The sequence below is a fragment of the Gadus macrocephalus genome, chromosome 12 (assembly GCF_031168955.1).
Source record: "Gadus macrocephalus chromosome 12, ASM3116895v1".
Classification (NCBI taxonomy): domain Eukaryota; kingdom Metazoa; phylum Chordata; class Actinopteri; order Gadiformes; family Gadidae; genus Gadus; species Gadus macrocephalus.
This window is the reverse complement of record NC_082393.1, coordinates 9,860,268-9,879,790: the sequence shown is the minus strand read 5'-3', so window position 1 is coordinate 9,879,790 and position 19,523 is coordinate 9,860,268. Positions and strand designations below refer to the sequence as shown.

At 45.7% G+C, this 19,523-nt stretch overlaps 1 protein-coding gene and 1 long non-coding RNA gene across 4 annotated transcripts in view; one reads left to right on the top strand and one right to left on the bottom strand.

Annotated features, from left to right (window-relative positions):
• raver2 (ribonucleoprotein, PTB-binding 2) overlaps nt 1-19,523 on the bottom strand; it is a 130,623-nt gene that overhangs the window by 8,824 nt on the left and 102,276 nt on the right. For 2 of the 3 annotated variants that reach the window (XM_060066510.1, XM_060066511.1), the window contains exons 7-15: nt 11,026-11,108; nt 10,295-10,393; nt 8,595-8,712; nt 7,296-7,645; nt 4,972-5,077; nt 4,614-4,798; nt 2,386-2,490; nt 1,976-2,077; nt 1,177-1,359 (exon numbers count right to left, since the gene is read on the bottom strand). In XM_060066510.1, the coding sequence (XP_059922493.1) occupies nt 1,177-1,359; nt 1,976-2,077; nt 2,386-2,490; nt 4,614-4,798; nt 4,972-5,077; nt 7,296-7,645; nt 8,595-8,712; nt 10,295-10,393; nt 11,026-11,108 (1,331 nt within the window). Of the gene's footprint in view, nt 1-1,176; nt 1,360-1,873; nt 2,078-2,385; nt 2,491-4,613; nt 4,799-4,971; nt 5,078-7,295; nt 7,646-8,594; nt 8,713-10,294; nt 10,394-11,025; nt 11,109-19,523 lie in introns of those variants that run through there. The other variant, XM_060066512.1, reaches the window with a different exon arrangement.
• LOC132468734 (uncharacterized) lies at nt 1,969-3,163 on the top strand. Its single transcript, XR_009528258.1, has 2 exons — nt 1,969-2,108; nt 2,620-3,163. It is a non-coding gene; the product is annotated as an uncharacterized LOC132468734 (long non-coding RNA).

Below are 19,523 nucleotides of genomic sequence, written 5' to 3'. Positions count from 1 at the left end.
TGTAACTACGTCAGACCACTTCTTTTTTAATTCTGGGACTGTGCGCTCCGTGCTACTGACAGAGTTCACTGCTGCAGCAACATGTTGCCACTCACTCTGCTTTTTGTTGTTCCCCGTGACCGCCGAAGTGTCTCCACTTCAACCTCCGTGAAATTTCGCTTTTTAGCTTTTCTCAGTACTTCTGCCATTGTTTCCGACAAGACATAATACTTGCATCTGAGTCTGTTTTATATGCAGATCGAATTCATGAGGTCATTTGCATTGACCATTTATGGTTAAAAAGGGGCGTGTACATGGCGGAACGTGAAACTGATTCAGCTGCGCACACTTGTAGGCACTCTGTGATTTATAAAGCAAACATTGCGTACGGTGTGCGTACGCAGGGTTTTATAAATCGGAATATTTTTTGGCGCACGCAAAACTTGGCTTCTGGGCGTACGCACATTTTTAGTAATGATCCCACGCACAGTTTTATAAATGAGACCCCTGAACTGTGTTTTTTCTTGGGACTGTTGAATAAAATTGTGTGACTTTGTTTACATCTCACGGGTTGCAAGCTAAATCTTTTAATTGCAGTGTTTGCCATAACTGTACCTTTTAGAATGAAGCAGATTGTCACACTCCTATTCGCTGGGCTATACAACACTATGATAAACACATTATCACTACTGGTTGGTTGATTTGGGAGGTGGGCAACATAGAATCACAATGGCGGCATTGTTCTTGAAGATTCACATGCAACAAAAAAAACGCCTCGAACAGTAGTGGAGCAACGATTTACTCAGCTCATTCTATTTTATTTACAAAATCTCAATGAGAAAACTAAAATTAAGATTTGGTATTTTTGGGGCATTTATCAAAAAAAGTAACATTGTAAACAAATGTGTAGTATTGTATGACTTAAACATTTTTAAAACAAACAAACGAGAAACCTTTACAAAAAAGGCGATATGTCTTTAAGAGTGCGGTCAAGTGAGCGGCAAGAAGACATAGTGCGGAACAGAGGGAGACTAGATAGAAACAAAGACTAAAATGCTTTTTCTTCAAAATTTCTTCCTCCGTGGTGCGCATCGACACCGTCTAGCACTGCGATGTCAATGTCACGATGTGACGACAAAGCCCCGCTGACCTGCGTGGGAGGCCTGCATGGTGCCGCAGCGACACCTAAACACTCACATAGTAGTAGGCGCTCCAGTCGGTGGCGGCGGCCTGCGCCACGTGGCCCGGCGGGGGCCCAGCGGGGTGGGCGGCCCCCAGGAAGCCAGGCATCAGGGGCAGGGCGCCGTACGTTGGCAGCACCGCACTGGCGGGCAGAACGGCTGGCGGGGGGGCATGGCCCACGGCGTGGAGGGAGACTTCCTGTCGAAGGACGAGAGACGAGAGGATGGAGAGATAGAGAGACTTTGCAGACAAACATGTTTAATAATCTATAAACTTTTGGTTTGGTCAATGATCGCTCCATTTGTGAAGACCAGTGGAGTCTCCATTGAGTCGGGCACATCAGATCAAAATAATTCACACCCGCCTTGCTTTTCTGACTAACCACAACAATGTTTGCATTGCCGTCCCATGGGGAGATTTCGGCAAGTTACAAAATGTTAGCAAGGTTTTGCACGTTTGTATGTTTCGTGTGTTTCTCGCCACAATCACCTCATTTGATCGTACAAGCTATGCAAACGTATTTTTCGCATGAGGTTTTACTGACTGCTTTAAAGTTGCGAATGCAAATTGTGTACGCACAAGCAGACAAACGACACCTTTGAGTATACAGCAAAAATGGCAGGCCCACTAAGCCAGTTAACGCACCCATGCACACACTGTAAATGTGTGTGTAAGTATTGTAAGTATTGGTTCAGTCAATCGACCCCTGAGGTTGAATGGACAGCAATCAATCATCAATATAACAAGAGCCATACGTTAATTTCACACACTTTTGGCTCAGCCTGTCCAGACGAGTGTGTGTTTGTGTGTATACCTTGCTGGTGTAGGCCTGGCTGGCTGCGGAAGGCTGTGTGTAGTACTGGGTGACTGCCTGCATGTAGGAGCCATATTCTCCATAGGATGACACAGCAGGAGACTGGAACACACCAGGAAACACACATTCATGGGTAGGTAGATAATGTATGTGTGCGCATGCCTGTGTGTCTGTGTTCCTATTTGTGAGTGCGTGTGTGTGTGTGTGTGTGTGTGTGTGTGTGTGTGTGTGTGTGTGTGTGTGTGTGTGCCTGCTTGTCTGTGTCTGTGTGTGTGGTTGTGTGTGTGTGAATGAGTACGTGTGGTTCTTGTCTGTGCGTGCTTGCCTGTGTGTGTTTGTGCACCTGTGTGCGTGTGTGAGTGTATGATTGTGTGTGTGTGTATGTGTGCCTGTTTGTGTCGGTGTGTTACCTGCTCCTTGCTGTAGTCTGGAGCCAGGCTGTCTGGGTTGATAGCGGTGTTGTAGTTCTGGACTTGTGCGGCTTGGTACTGATGATACCATTGTTGCATGGCTTCCTGTACACACAAACACACATGTAGGCAAGAGACCCATTAAACATGTGAATACATAGTATGTGAGAGCATTATTGTTGAGTGTTTTTTATTGCACTGCTAAATGGTTGTTTCCCTCTGTCCGCTGTGCAGCTTGCCCTCTATTTGTCAAGAGTTCATCATCAACGTGGATGATGAAGGAAGAAACAAAGAAAGAAACACAGACTGACTGTAAAAAAGGAAAAGAAACGATGAACAGATGGTGAACGACGAAAGAATGAAAGAATAAAAGAAAGAAAGAACGAAAGAATGAAAGACAGAAAGAAACAATACCTGAGTGAATGAAAGGAGGAAATAATGAAAGAAAGGAAAACATGAAGCCGTTCTCTCCAGTGACGGCATGGGAGCCTTATGCAATTTTCTGAGTGTTATAAGATAAGATAGGATAAGATAGCCTTTATTGTCATTGTACAGTCACCTATACAACGAAATTGGGAGTGCCAACTGAAGGTGCATGTTACCAGGATGAGCCTTGCGGCGGTGGAAGGATTGGAGGCAGTATGAACGATGTTAGTAAGGCCGTTGGCCTGAATTTATTCCGGTACCAAAAATGTCCATCAGGAGGCAAAAAAAATGAATCATGAATAAACACAAAAAAAAACAATCAATAATTCTAAATAACTTTCACTAATCGAAACTATCAATAATCGAACGAACAACAGTCCTCCCCTCGGCACTAATAAAGCCCTTGGCTGATCTAAGAGCCAGGTGTTGTCACCCGCTCACCTCAGAACCTTCTGCCCCACCTACATGATTTGGACCTGAATATATCCTACCTGGCCTAACCCATACCCCTCTTAATTCAATTAACCCTCCCCTACACATTTCCGATTTACCTATCCCCACCCCTAGTTACCCACCTTACTCCAGACCAATTCGTCTAAAACCCATCCTTACCCTCTACTTCCCTGACACCTTAAATATTCCCCAAGTACCCCAACACACCCCTCTCCTCTCACACACTTGGTCTCGCCCGTCTGACGTCACCCCCACACCGCACAAATGTTCTTCCGGACTTCACGTCGGGTCCTCCCGCAGCCCCCGACACCCGGAAGCCAGCGCAACCGTAACGTGTGTTTTTACGTTGTCCTTGTTTGTACCGTGTCCCCTGACCGGCTTCCTCATAACGTATGTTTTTTGTGTGTTGCAGGTGGTGTCATGCAAGTGTTTGAATGTTGTGTGTGATAAATAAAAGGGTACTTGTAAATCCCGGTGTCAGTCCTGTTTTTATCCATTGCCTGCAGTAACGGGCCGCCGCACCGTTACAGTGCATTACACATACAAAAAAACAACAAGCAACTTAAGTAATAATTGAAAAAAAACAGACAGAAATAACAAGAAAAACATTTGGAACAAGACAAGGACAGGCAATATGAATAAATAAATATAAAAGGCTGTAAGCATATTGCACTTTATAGAAAGTGAGGTATCTGTTTAATGTTTAATGTTTTATGAGTGTTAATAAGTGTCCTGATTGCCCAAGGAAAGAAACTGTTGTTCAGTGTTGGTTCTGCTCTTCAGGCTCCTGAAGAGGGGAGCCTGCTCTCTCCTCTCCTTATAGAGGAGTGAGCGGAAGAAGAGACAGATGGACGCACACACACACACACTCTCACACACACACACACACACACACACACACACATACACAGCTTGACGCCTCCTCTCACACTCAGTCTGTCTGTCCACCATCTTTCTAACCATCCATCCAACATTTTAGTCAATCATTTATCTCCCAAACCATCACCAGTCTATCTTGCATCGCAGATTAATCCGTCCAAATAGTTTATTGCACTATTCAAATTCAACGGTCCATCTATGAAACATTCACCACAGTACCACCACATCCCATTCACAGTATATTATGCCTGTTCTCCTAGACTCTCTCTATTCCTAGACCCGCTGGTGACTATGGATGTAAAATAGAGTAGGTGTGTGTAAGTCTGTTATTGTGGCCATGGCGATGTGACCTTGACACACCATCCAAATGTGTTTGTTGTCCATACTTATAGAAATGTAAACAAGTGCTCTAAATCTGTCTGTGTGCGAACGGGCATGTGTGTGTGTGTGTGTTTCTGTGTGTGCGTTACCTGTGAGTACACCTGGCTGTACTGGCTGTAGTCGGCGTAGGTGTTTGTGGTGTACTGGGCCGGGGCGGGCGCCACCACAGTGCTGTGGGAGAGAGAGCTGGAGCCCTGGGAAGCTTGGGGGGCCAGGGAGCTGCTGTAAAGCCCAGGTCCGGGCTGCCCTGCCTGGGCTTTACTCCCAACCGGCCCTGCGGTTGAGCACAGTGGGCGGATCACACATAGCCACGAGTGTAATGGTTATATTTATAGTCACATCAACCTGGGGGATATCCTAGAAAGGTGTGTGTGTGTCTGTAAGTGTATATGAGTGTGTGTGTGTGTGTGTGTGCTGGTGGGAATTTGTGTGTGTGTGTATGAGTACCTTGCAGCACCATGCCTGGCATCACGCTGGCCAGGTTGAGATAGGGGTTAGAGGGAAGCTTCACCTCTTTAGGTGGTTCACCCAGCAGAGAACCCTGCCCACTGGCCTGAGAGGGAGAGATGGACAGGGAGAAGGAGAGAGAGAGTGAAAAAAAGAGACACACGCAAACATAGGTTTTTCAATGTAAAATCCAGCAGCGAAGAGAAGAAGAAAGGCCAAACGGGGCAGGAGATTAGGCTGTTGGCTAATAACAGTCTTCCGTCTCGGTGGTTCCCTGCGTGACTCTACAGGATGAGGACCACAGAGGCAATGCTCTCTGCTCCCCTCTGCTCCTCTCTGCTCCCATAAGCAGCCCTATGATTACCCCTCTGGGGTTTCTGTCATAGTAATTATCTGCACCAGCAGAAGCGACTGGCAGACAGAACACAGCCACAGCGCCTCACAGGCTGAGAGCACTGTGCTGAGAGCACTGTGCTGAGAGCACTGTGCTGAGAGCACTGTGCTGAGGACAACAGCCACAGCGACTCACAGGAAGACTGCCACTGTGCTGAGTACCAAAGCCACAGCGCCTCAGAGGCAGAAAACACGCAGCTGGTTAGAGTGGCCAACAGACAGTAAAGACGAGAAGACAAATAGCGAGACATGTGTTAAGTGGGTAGGCAGGTTGGGGTAGTGCATTGTGGGTATTTTCAGTGGGAGGTAATCATGAGGGACTGTTGCTGGCGATGTCTGTTGATTGGCGCGAGAGTGTGTGCGACTTGTGTACTGTGTGTTTGTGTGTGTATGTGAGAGAGTTGGCCAGTGGGTGTGTGTGCATGTGGGGTATGGGCCGCTATTTGTGTGTGGGGAGTGAGTGAGTGACGAAGTGAACAAGCCAGTGCCTGTGTGTAAGCACGTTTGTGTTTTTTCCATGTATATTATAGATGCTTGGGATGACTGATGGGGCTAAGTAAAGGAATACATCCCTCTGGTTCACAAAGAAACAGTTGAAGGGCCCTATCTTGCATCCAGCGCAATTTACTTTCTACACCGACACATTCGTCGTTGCTAGTTTGCAACTGGGCCGGAGCGTTCTTTTCCCTCCACAGGCACACGTCGCTAAATTAGGGAATGATCTTGCGCCCCAAGGGGCGGTTCGGCGAAAGGAAGAGGCGTGTTTTGCCGCAAACGTTCCCTGGTGCTATTTTGCAGTTTCAGAAAACAATTCTGCCACAAACCAGGAAATACCTGGTTTAAAGTCAGTGGTGCGTTGTTCAGTTGCTATTTTAAGGGCACATGCATAATGTTGCTTGTGCACCTTGCGCATACTTTGCTTCACTCATCTACCTAGCCACACATTCTTGGTAAATTAATTTGGAAAGAACAGCCGATACAACGGTAACAAGTTGTACTTTTAAACCAATGCATCTGCAAACACCGTACAGCAAATATATATTTTCTTAACACAGACATCGTGTACAAGCCCATAACTTTTAGGATTGATGAGTATTTGATCATGAGAAAACATTGTTTTACCGCGAGTGAGTGTTAAAAAGAATGAATGAATGCGGGTGCGCGTGTTTGCATCCATCTGTTTAAACTCACGCAAACTAAACACGTAACGCATAATACAATGGAAATGTAAAGGACTGTCCCCCCCCCCCCCACACATTAACGGGGGGGACAAATGCATATTAGGAGCACAAGTCGATAACGATAATGCATACAATACTGGTAGGAAACAACGTTTGTTACTGTATTGCGCATATCATTAAATAGAACCAGTTACCGCATATCATATGTGTGTTCAAATGCGCTCATGGCCCTTAAAGGGGATGGGAGACGGCACTCTCATTGGTTTATTGCACGTCACGCCCAAACCACACCTACGGGTAATTAGGTCACTTCAGGGCAACCCTTTTTAGATTTGCGTCGGGCGCAAGAGTAATTTATCCGCCGGTATAATAGCAACATCGCCATAGAACCGCCCACAAAGCTACTTGCGTTTGGCGCTTCTCACTTGCGTTTCAGACTGTTAAAATAGGGCCCGAAGAGAGAGAAGGAGATAGAGGGCGGGTGGGAGAAAGGTTGAGCGAGAAAGAGGGCAAAAGAATGTAAGAAAAAGCGAGAGAGAGAAAGAGGGTATGTGTGAGAGTTTAATTAACATGAAATGGAAGCACAACAAAAGGGGATACACCACTCGTGGAAAATACTGAGGTGGGAATGAGATTGTGTCTCACAGTGATACAATCCACCTGTGTGTGTGTGTGTGTATATCGGCCTGTTCGAGTGTGCGTGCGTTTGTGCTTGTGTGAGTGAGAGATGCTTGTGACCGCCTTGCATACCGTGCCTGGCAGGGGGTAACCATCACAGCTGTGGTGCTGCAACACCTGCAGGCCCGCAGGGTCTTTGGGCGGTGGAGGGGGGGCAAGGCCACAGTTGCTGCCCAGGGAGTAGCCCTGCCCATGGGGATGGACACTCAACACGACTCCCGGGGGAGCCGGCTGCCTATTGGAAGCCGAGAAGGTGATGACAGAGGAGGCGGAGGAGGAGGAGTAGGCAGCAGACGAAGAGTGGAAGCCATTGTGCTCCACGCCGGCGGGGGCGCGGCCAGGCTTGTGGGGCATCATGGAGGCTTCGGACACCACCGCTGCACCATTGTGTGTAGGCACAGGTGTGGACTCCTGAACAAACTCTGAAGAGGGGAAAGAACAAAGAGGTCAGGAAATGACGCAGAATGGAGGAGAGGAGAGGTGAGGTCAGGCAATGAGAGGAGGACGGGATGAGACAAAAGTAGATCAGAGAGGGTGGATGAGATGAGAGGTGAGAGGACAGGAAAAAGGCAAACGAGGATGAGTAGAGAGGAGATGAGAGGACAGGAAAAGAGAGAGCAAACAAGAGGAGGAGACGAGAGTACAGGAAATAAGAAGCAAGAATGAGATATGAGTGAAGGACATAAAAGCAGATATTCTCCTAGTCTATTTTGATCCATTCCCTCGGGGGGGGGGAGCAGGAGGTTCACAGCAGCTAACTGTGCCCAAGGAGCCTGTTTGCTTTGATGGAATGAAGTGGCTGCTCATACATCACATTCTAGCAGCCTTATTGCTCCATCACTGGGCTTCATTCATTACCCCAGGGTTTAATAACACACACACACACACACACACACACGTAGCACGCGTCCAATCAGCTCATCATAAATGTAATATGTGTATGACAAATGAGCAGTGTGTCGTCTCTAAGGATGAAGCTCCAGCAGATCTTGGGTTAACAAGCTTGACGGTCGCATTTCAAATCCTAAGGAAAACATGGCCAAAATAAAATTCCATATATACACATTTTAATACACACTAAAAACTATACTAACTGGCAAACATAATTTCCATGTAAAAACAGAGCTTTGTGTTGTTTTTTTTGTGGCCGCCTGAGGCCACAAAAAAACGTCAGACGTCAGAAAATGACTTCGACCTCTCCTTCTATGTGTGTTGGGATTGGTTTAACAGTTCATATCTTTATTTAAAACAAAGCCTATGTTAATCAGCTTACACAAAACAAGGTTGTTGTTTTGCTTGAACACATTTTGAACATTTCTGGAAGTGTGTCCTTTCAATGTTGATTTGTGAAGTTGAATTTGGACTCCTCACCCGTGGGCGAGTCCCCCAGCAGGCCCTTTCCTAGGGCCATGGGCCCCTGGGGAAGGGTCCTCAGAGACATGGCCTTGTGGAGCAGCAGCCGCGAGGGGTCCCCTAGGAGACTGGCCACCTGGAGGGGAGAGGAGCATGGAGGATTTCATATGCAGAATAAGCAAAACATCGACTTATACAAAAGTGGGTATCTGTATTGGTACATTTGATTCAGGAATAATAATACTTTCGACAAAAAATATTTCTTAAGTAACCTGAATAAGGTAAGCCACAAACGTCAATGTTCTCTACGTTGGAGCTAAATAACAGTGGCGTCCTACAGAGGTTGCTTTAGTGGATTGGCCTGTAGTCTATTTGTATCGACTATGTTCTGTTCGGCCACGTTCATTAAACAACTGATCTGGACCTTCAGAACCCCGACATTAAACCACACCAAATATTAATGTAAGGACCTCTGAAACAAGGCCCTTAGTTATTATATATTTGTTATTTTTTTGTTTTATTGTATCTTTATTTACATGTTGCCCGGCAGTTGTAGAGCTGTAAGCCAATCAAATTCTGTAAATAGTTTATGTCCACGAAATCACTGTTTTTGAAGGGGTTCTGTCTCCGGAGTTTGACGTGTGAGGGGTTGGTCAAATCCGGAGAGAGAGGTCCTTGACAGTTTTTTTAGCCAGTTTTGGGACCCAGTCGCTAGAGGACAACGCCTGGGACCGCAGTGTCCGCAGAGTGTTTCAGAGCTCATGACCATGGGTCTTGAGTAGATACACACTTATACTGACCCACACACACACTATCGCCCTCGGACTGTTGGACATTTGGACGGGCATCGTAGCCAACTGTTGCAGTCTGGTTCTCTCCACTGAGAGCAGACCTTTTGCAATGGGCCCCAACGTCAAGCTCTTTTTATTTCGTTGTGTGTATTTCATGCATGTTACACGGTTCACTTTTGTTTGTTATTCATTGATGGGTTGCAAGCACCAGCCTGTTTCGATCTCTCTCTCTCTCTCTCTCTCTCCCTCCCTCTCCCTCTCCCTCTCTCAGAATATTTTTAAATATCTAATCTTGGATGTTCTGGCAGTTAATTTGCATATAGTGCTGGGTTGGTATGTACTGGTAAGTCATATATATGCATTCACCACTTAAAACAGCACTATAGAATTGTAATATCGTATCGCAATATTTACAGTATCACAAAATGTACAGAATCGTGATACATATTGTATTGGCACTCATTCAAATATCGTATTCTGAGGTCACTGCCAATTCCTATCCCTTTTATTAAGAGTCAAGGTGTTGAAAGAGAAACAAGGGAAGGAAAGACCACATTAAAAACAGCCTTGATGACGACAGAAGCACCAGTCAACCTGGGAGCCTTTGTCGCCAAGTAAACATTTGCATAAAACAGACACACACACACACCCCTGCAATTTGATTTGAGTCAGGAGGCGTTTGATTGTTTCATAATGGATTTAGTACTGAAAGACAAGATTGTGTATGCACTCACAGATGTAAACAAATTAGAACAGACATGGGCACACACACACACACGCACGCACGCACGCACGCACGCACGCACGCACGCACGCACGCACGCACGCACGCACGCACGCACGCACGCACGCACGCACGCACACACACACACACACACACACACACACACACACACACACACACACACACACACACACAGGATTTACATTGGTGATCCGCTTCTCTTTGATGTGCATGAGCTGTTGCTGGGCCAGCTGCATGTGTAGAAGGTTCTGGAGCACTAGTCCGTTTCCCAGCATAGCGCTCTGTAGGGCAGATGTGACACTGCGCTTCATCAACACATAAACCCCATGCCGCAGGAGACACGCACACACGAGTCAACATCCAGACATTTAATCAACTCTCCCCACAAGCCGGGTCCTTGTTAATTGTGTGTTTCTTTAATGAGCAGCTTAATACCTGGTTAAAGGTCCAATGACATGCCAACAGGTGTCAGTGTGATTAGCCTTGCAAGCCGTTTTGAAAATCTGCCCCTTATGACATCACAAGTGGGCATGTCCACCTAGATGTGTGCTAGATAGATCAGTCTACCAGCATGCCGAGTGGACTCTAGCAAACGTGGCCTATCTATCAGTCACACATCTAGGTGGATACGCCCACTTGTGATGTCATAAGGGGCAAAACGGCTTGTAACGGCTAATCACACCATGCCATGTCGTTTTTTGGATCATTCCAGTGACATTTTGAAATCATTTCGAAAGCCTACGAGAGACAAATGCATGTGTACAAACCCACAGAGATATGCACACAGACACACACACAGTCACAAACACACACACACACACACACACACACACACACACACACACACACACACACACACACACACACACACACACACACACACACACACACACACACACACTGAAGTGGGGACCTGGTGAGCTTTCCCAAGGGTGAGCAGTGCCGAGGTGATGGGGGGGCGCAGGAAGGGAAGGCTGTGGTGGCGGCCGTACTTTCCTGGAAGAAACACACCAGACAGCACCCGGGTTAGTACCTCAACGCTCATCTGCTACAGAGACCCCTCGTTCGCGTTTCAGACACTTTAACACCCTTACTTGACAAAAGTCAAGGTGCAAGGGCAGTTCGTACGCGCTTACCTGGGTTAGACCAAAGAAAGACAATGAGACCTATGAGAACTGCCTCACCCTCGTTTGTAATATGGACATAAATTATAACGGCTGATTTACATGTCCACAATGTCAACAATTAACATAACGACCCAATCCTTTAACCTAGCTCAGATGTGTCAGGTAAGGTTGGGCTTAGGGCAGCGTGGATCATTCAACTGAGGCCGCCCGTCTTTATTGTTTGTGTTAGAGTCCACTCCCCATCACCTTTCTGTTCCCCCAGAACATTATCAAACTTCACGAAAACGTTTATATTTCTTTGCATCAAAAATTATCATTTAAATCCACAAACAACATATGTGTAATCCGGGGCATATAAAGAGTGGGACCAGAAAATAATTACTTTCTTTCCATTGAAACCCATTCATATTTTTCAATCTCATAGGTCCAATGGGCTCCCCCGGAAGGTGCGTGACTTCGCCAATCTATACTAGTCTCCCTCCCCCCTCCCCGGAATAAGTACGGTAGTCAACTCTTTAACATTAAATCACCACCAATTTTAGACTTTAATTGTGCAGGATCTTCTCCTTAGAGAGCACCTACTCCTCTCCCGACTCTCGCTGCCTAAACCCCCCTCCCCCATGCCTCCCGTTTCTCCCCATCCTGTTCTCATTCCTCTCAGCGACAGGTCTCGCCGTCTTAAAACCCAGGCAGACCAATCCGACTGCTGATTTTCGGCAGAAAAGGCAGTTGGACCGATCAGCCGGCTCATTTCTCCCGACGCGGTCAAAACTTCTGCACTAGCGTACGTTTTGCACTTGCGCGAGACTTCTTCCTAAAAGCTGAACGGCAGCTGAAATGTTGGTACTGAGGAAAGAGACCACGCTTTTTTGAAATAAAAAAAAGTATATATATATTTTTTTTCTTTACAAAATATTATATATTTTTTTCGCTGTAATGCGGCAGCATAATCATTGGCATACTTGCAAAAAACATATTAATATTCTTGTCATCTCCCCAGCAATTAAAAGCATCGGCTCTAAGCAAGACCTGTCTCTCTTAACTGCGCCCTCCAGTGCATATTTCCCACGCTGGCCGCTTTGAGCTGCGCGTGGCCACTTTCCTCAGTACCAACATTTCAGCGGCAGCAGTAGGCTGCTTGGCTAAGATGATGGCGCCGCCAACTGAGAAGGTCAAGGTGAGTGATTTTCAGCTTTCATGGACGGAAGACTTTGGTTTATTTTTTCAAAAGGACCGTGCTGTGTGCACTGTATGTTTCAAAAATGTTGTATGCCGAACCTACAGTGTGAAGCATTATCTTGAGACCAAGAAGAGAGAACATTAAAAAGCGGAAGCGCTTCCGCTTCCGCTTCCGCTTTTTAATACTGCGTGTCCGCTTGTAAACACATGTGCGCTTATGAATAAAACATGGCAGCAATCAAGCTGATCGATATTTATTTGACTTTTGTCTGTTATGAATGCGGTCATGTCACCTTCGCATGCAGCCTCTTTGGGGAAGTCACAAAAGCTTTGTAGCGGTTGATAGAATCGTCTTTATTAAAAGGAAAATCCATTCAATTGAAATTGTCTGAGAACTTAATTCATGCATCACATTTACAGTACGGTTTATTACTATTATGCAGGGGGGAAAAGACAAAGAAAGAGATGATAAACATGTATTTATTTGGATAGATTATTTAACTGATCTGATTCATTCATTCATATATGCCTACAATCTACCAGTGGTTTGAACACATAAGTATATCATATAAAATACAATTATATACGTTCATTAAAAATTACAAACATTGCAAATGATCGGTTGTGCATTAATTTTACAACATTGGATAGTGGCACTATCCCTTCCACCGGTAAACAAATGTTTGCGCGCCACCCGGCGCACAAAAGCCTCCGTTTGCTGGGCTGACCCTAAAAAAACATAAAAAGGTATACATAAATAATGTAATCTTGTGAGCGAGTAAATTGACATTGGTGACAGTGGTGTTTAACACCAGCTACGTCCATGCAAAATATAGCAACGTATCATTAAGTTGCAAAAACGTTTGAAAAGTGGCACAGGTCTTTAGGCTTGATTATTTGCATTAACATGATGAATCTATAAAAAGCAACACGGCACAAAATATTTCTGAAAATTAATATAACTTCACTTCATTTTAACGTGTACTGCTCTGCCATTTTCAAGAACCCGCCCAGTGAATGCAGAGGATTGTGGGTAGTTTTGGCTCATCTAGGATGCAGCGATGCATCCTTGAAAAATCTCGGAATTCTCAAAAACAAAGGACGCAAAAATGGCGCGGCTTTCGAGTGTCCTCAACATTGGAACAGTGCTTGTCGGCGTTCTATGACGTAGCGTCCTTAAAAGGGCGGCCGTTGAGCATGCTTCCTTGACATTGGGAAACAGCCCAGGTATGGGAAGCAAGCAAATTTCCTCAAAGTCTTTGTCACCGCTAGCTATCGCATTGCTCATTGCATCGCAAAAATTAGGGAAGTCTTTCACGGTTGCTCTGATGCCCTATTTGAAGGCTTGCCAAACAAAGAAAGTATTAAGTCAAGAATAAAGGACATTCCCATGTCAGCAAGAATTTCCAGCAACGCATTGATGAAATGGCAGAATTTGTCAGAGTGCAGCAAACAGCGGGGTTAAAATATGCTGTGGTGTTCAGCATTGCACTTGACGAGGGCGTTGGAGTGAATGACATTCCAGGTTTGGCAGACATGGCAAGATATTGTGATTCAACTGTGAGAGAGGAACTCTGCTGCCTTAAGCCAATGCCTAGCACGACAAAGGGCGAGGACGTAGCCAAGGTGTTTATGGAACATTTTAACGACCGGGGGATCGACATCAGCAATATCTTCGCAATAACAACAGACGGCGCTCCTGCCATGGTAGGGATACGCAGGGGAGCTGTCAGGTTGATTGAAGAAAAAGCCGGCCACCCCATCATGAAACTGCACTGCATTATACCCCAAGAAAACCTGTGTGCAAAAAGGTCCAATTCGGATCTCAATGAGGTTAATGGCTGCTTTGGCGAAGGTGACTTTATAGTGAAGCGATCTGCACTGACGCACCGACAGTTCTAGTCCCTGCTCGAGGAGATGGACAGTGCATACAGCGATCTCCCCCTCCACTCAGCTGTAAGGGGGCTAAGCTGCGGAAAAGGTTTGGAGCGGTTTGTCGGCTGCTTCGAAGCTGTCAAGGCATTTCTGTCCGAAAAAGGCAAAGACTATCCAAAGCTGCAGGAGGAACAGTGGGTGGTGAAACTCATGTTTCTGATGGACATAACGGGACTCCTCAACCAGCTCAATCTCCGACTGCAAGGTGCTGGGCAAAATGTTTCCGCAAGTTTGTTGGCAAGTCAGCAGTATTTTCAAGTGTGATTGCTACCTCCACTTTCCGCTACTTCCGACTCTTAAGAGGGCTGTCCTCCCAGCAAAACATCAGCACCGCCGAAATATGTGCATATATGCGCAAGCTTGAGGCGGAGTTCCCAACAAGATTTGGGGACTTTAAGAGGTTCGGACCCATGTTCTCTTTCCTGATCAAGCCCGACTGGTTGGATACACAGGACATGGAAATGCAGCTGATTGAGCAAAAGAGCTCAACACTCTGGTTGACTAAGTCTGCAGTGCTACTGAAACAACTGGAAACCACAGCAGTCAAAGATCCCGGAGCCTGCATCCTCGTCTGCTGGGCATCTGCACCAGAGAAGTTCAGCTGTCTCCGGAACGTTGCGCTGGCTCTGCTGTCAAGTCTTTGGGTCGACATACCTCTGTGAGCAGATATTCTCACTCATAAAATACGTGCTCAGCCCCTCCCGCAGTCGTATAACGACGGAGCACTCTGAGGCGTGTGTGCAGCTTAAAGTCACAAACTACAACTCCCAGATATTGGAGCTCAGCCAAGCCGAGCAGGGTCAGGGATCACACTTACTGGTAGGCATCCGTTTATTTGTTGTAGCCTAGTCCTACACATGATTTTAGGATAGCTGTTAACCCATGCCATTACAAGCAATTTATGTGTGTGTGTATGTGTCATGAGGATGATAAAGATATTATGCTTATTTAAAAGCCTAGCCTAGAGATGTTTTTTTGCACTTTATTCTGTTTTGGGCATTTCCTCCCAGTGCAAATATGCTTAAATGAGTTACTGAAAGCAGTGATCTGAAATGGAATCAATTATTTATTTTTGCAATTGTGTCAATGATTATACTGCCGCGTGCCAGTGTTGGCAAGCATGCCTAGGGTTGCCGACCCCTGACATAAACATTCGCCAACCACCAGGGAGTGGTTAGACATACTTCAATAACAAGCACCACTTTTCCATTGTCCTGATGGCGCTGGTCGACAGCTCTTACAGATTTCTGTATGTGGATGTCGGTTGTAATGGCAGAATTTCAGATGGTGGCGTTTTTCGTGGATGCAACTTAGCAGATGCCCTGGTTAAACAAAACAACCAACATCCCTGCCCCGGCACAACTTCCCAGTTCTAACCAGCTGTCTCCATACTGCATTGTGGCAGATGAGGCATTTCCTTTGACGGACTACCTGCCTTTTGCAAACCGCAGCCTCACTGTAGAGCAGCGCATCTTCAACTACATGCCGTTGCGTGCTTGGGGGGTTGTGGAAAATGCATTTGGATTCAGGGCCAACCGCTTCCGTGTCTTGCTAACCACCATCAACATCAAAGACATGGCAAAAGTGGAGAACATTGTCCTGGCTTGTTGTGCCCTGCATTACTTTCTACGGAGTGAGGGCAATGATATATTCATTGTAGACATTGTAGAACAGGAGGGACCAGATAGAGACATTGTACCAGGTAGATGGAGGCAAGACCCTGCCCTACAACAAGCCTCCCTGCCACAAACCACCCATTCAGCAGCAAGGGCGAAACAAATTCGTGATGACCTTTATAGCTATTTCATGTTTGATACTGGTGCAGTTCCTTTTCAATGGGGCAAGATATAGAACAGATTGACCGTATGTAGAGGAGGATAACTTGTGTTTCATTTGTGACTACTATAGTCTACACACTAGTGTCATAGATGTTGGAAACATGCATCGTTTTGGTCACGGGATAATGGAATAAAAAGTTCAGATGTCAGGTTAACTACAACTTGACACCAGACGACCATACTAGCAGTGTTCACTTCATGGAATGGGTGACGACTGTAGACAACACTGGCTGGACCTTACTCAGATGCATTATCGGCCATTCATGGCCTATTTTAAGATAACAATTCCTCAATCAATGAAGTACCTTGGCATAGCTGTATACACATGTAGAATATGTCGAAATAGGGTGAAGGCCACAGTCATTGTAAATGGGAATAGCAAGACATTATTGCTGAATAGTGGTGATTGGGAAGAAGATCATGGAATGTGTTCACCAAGTCCCACATCATGAATGTTAATGAAGGTTCTGTATATCAAAGATTACATGTGAATGGAGGACCAACCAGATGACCATGCTAGAAGTGTTCACTTCTTGGAATGGGTGACGACCGTAGACAACACTGGCTGGCCCTCGTTCAGATGCAATATGTTTAACCCACAAGTTCCACATCATTTGTACTATTATCATCATCAGGACAGAAGACAAATACAGAGACATTCGCTTTTCCTTAGATGAATTAAAAGTATAAAATGTATAAAATATAAATTGAAAACAGCTTACATACAAATCTCAATGTCCGTTTTCGTCAGTCATCCTCTAGGTTGTGCCCTTCCCAAAATTCAAACATGGCGTTATGGAGAGTGTGGTGCAGGCGATAAACTAGATGTGTTGGTGAATTTCGCCATTTGTGTTCGATAATTTTGAAAGCGTCTGTGATGTATTCCCCTGGCGACCTTGCCTTTTCAGGACATCCTTTCAATCGCAGCCCCTATCGTCCGCATCAGGACCGCTGAGGTCTCAGCCATGGTATCGTTCTGATTTGACCCGCTGCGCATAGCAGGATGCCTCTGTGCGGTTGCAATATTCGTCATGCTCGATTCCTCAATGCTGCTAGATTCGGCGATCGGCAATGGCTCATCTGAAGCATCCTCAGTCTCAGTGTCTTCCAGAATGTTGCTATCGAGGCTGGCATCGACAATGGCGCCTGTAGCGGTGTCAGTAGGGGCCATGGGTTCCTAAAAAAATCACAAGAGTTGATTTAATATCATGGAATCAAAGCAACAACAGCAGCACATTTTTGCAAAATAAAACTTCTAAATTCTTAAGAACTAGTGTGATGTCCATAGTGAACACTACTTGGGCTTCATTCAGATGACAAATTAGTACTTTTTAACAACGGGAGAGCGCAAGTTGTTACCTGTTGAGTGAGGTTCGAGTTACTTGCTCTCCTCTTCTTGTGTGGCTCTGGAGCCTACACAAAACCAACTGCTGCCTTCTGGTCCTCTCTCCTCCCGAACTTCCTGAAGGAAGAGGCCTGAGATAGCGGGTGTACTGGGTTCGCAGGGATTTCCATTTCTTCCTCAGCTCCTTCTCTGAAATCTTTACAGTTTAATAATATGTTCATATTTTGCATGTCCAATTCATGCCATTACATTTTCTGCTCTTGCCTCAACACAAGGGTATCAACCTGCACAATAACACCAACAATGCCTGCATTTACAAAGGAACCAGTATCGACAACTTCTGCTACTGATTTCGTTGGCCAAAAATAAGTCTTTATAATCGCGAAAGAGGCATTGGTTAAGCTCACAGAAATCCATTGTTTCGCCCATGCGGTCTCTTTCTGGTCCTTCCCACGCATTTTGCCTGTTTGGCCTACAGATTGTATGAAGGTGAGATGTACAAATATAAGTAGAAGAGAAAATCGTACCTGATATATTCATACTCGCGAAAAATTGGCACTGACGATTTTGTTGTAGTAATTCTTGTCCGCAACAGCGTACAGCGCAGGCCTCTCCTTGACCATGCCGATGAGCTGCTCCTCGAGTCCGTCGCTCCACAGAGCCATGATAAAAAAATGTGTGTTGCCGTCGTCTGCACCTTCACTGTTTGTCTGGTTTGTTTACCATCGTCACTCCCTTCGATGGCGTTGACGACAGCCGATCGCAGAGCACAAATGAAACAGACTCAGGTCACCGATCTTGCCAGATGGACGACCGATAAACTGATTGGTCTGTAGCGGCCTTTACCATCACCTCATCAGGCGTACGTCAGGAGACGGAGCACACACATAGGGACGGAGTGATCTGGGGTCTCATTTATAACCGTTGCGTACGCACAAAACGGGGCTGAAATTGGCGTACGTGACTTTCCACGCCAAGGTTGTGATCTATAAAAAACCAACTTGACGGGAAAATGTGCGCAGCCCTAAGCAAACTCTGACCCATGCGTACGCATGGTTTGGAGGAAAAGGAGAATTGGCGACACAGATGGTGTGGTGGTGAACTGAAGTCAGACCGAAGAATTGTAGAGTGAGAAGAACGATTATATTTTATCATCGCCCTTCATAAATTTAATTTCAACCCGTATCATGTGTTAAATCCTAATCAGAATAATTTAAGTCTACTGCGTTATTTCTCAGTTATTACTCCAGAAACATCTCCTTAGAATAGAAATAAAAAAAAATTCTCTATATTTAATCCCGTCACTCCATACTGTCCACTGACGGCGCGACTGCATGGAATAAAGCATCTGTCCAACATGTGTCAATAACATAATATTTTTGTGTGACACTGTAAACACATAATCAAATGTCAATTAAATCCCAAGTGTGGAAAACCAAGCCACACTCCTCATCACAAACGTTGTCCGTTACTCTTGATGCTTTTCATGACAAATCACGCGTTAAAAAGGGGTTATGTTCAAGAACATTTTACGTGGGTGATTACAAACTGATTATCCAAGGTGTTCTCGGTCAGTCTTATTACCGTAACCCTATAAATACAGAGGTCTGCGCCGTGGTAATGCTGCACTATATGGCACTGCAAATGGCAGGATTCGGAGGGAGAGGGTATTTAGGGACCATAACACTAGGCTACATAAAAATATGTAACTCTGTGTCAGACCACTTCTTTTTTAATTCTGGGACTGTGCGCTCCGTGCTACTGACAGAGTTCACTGCTGCAGCAACATGTTGCCACTCACTCTGCTTTTTGTTGTTGGCGATCCCAATCCCGTGACCGCCGAACAAAACTACCTTTCGGGCCTCCATCTCACCCACAAGTGTCTCCACTTCAACCTCCGTGAATCGCTTTTTTGCTTTTCTCAGTACTTCTGCAATTGTTGGCTTCTGGGCGTACGCACATTTTTAGTAACGATCCCACGCACAGT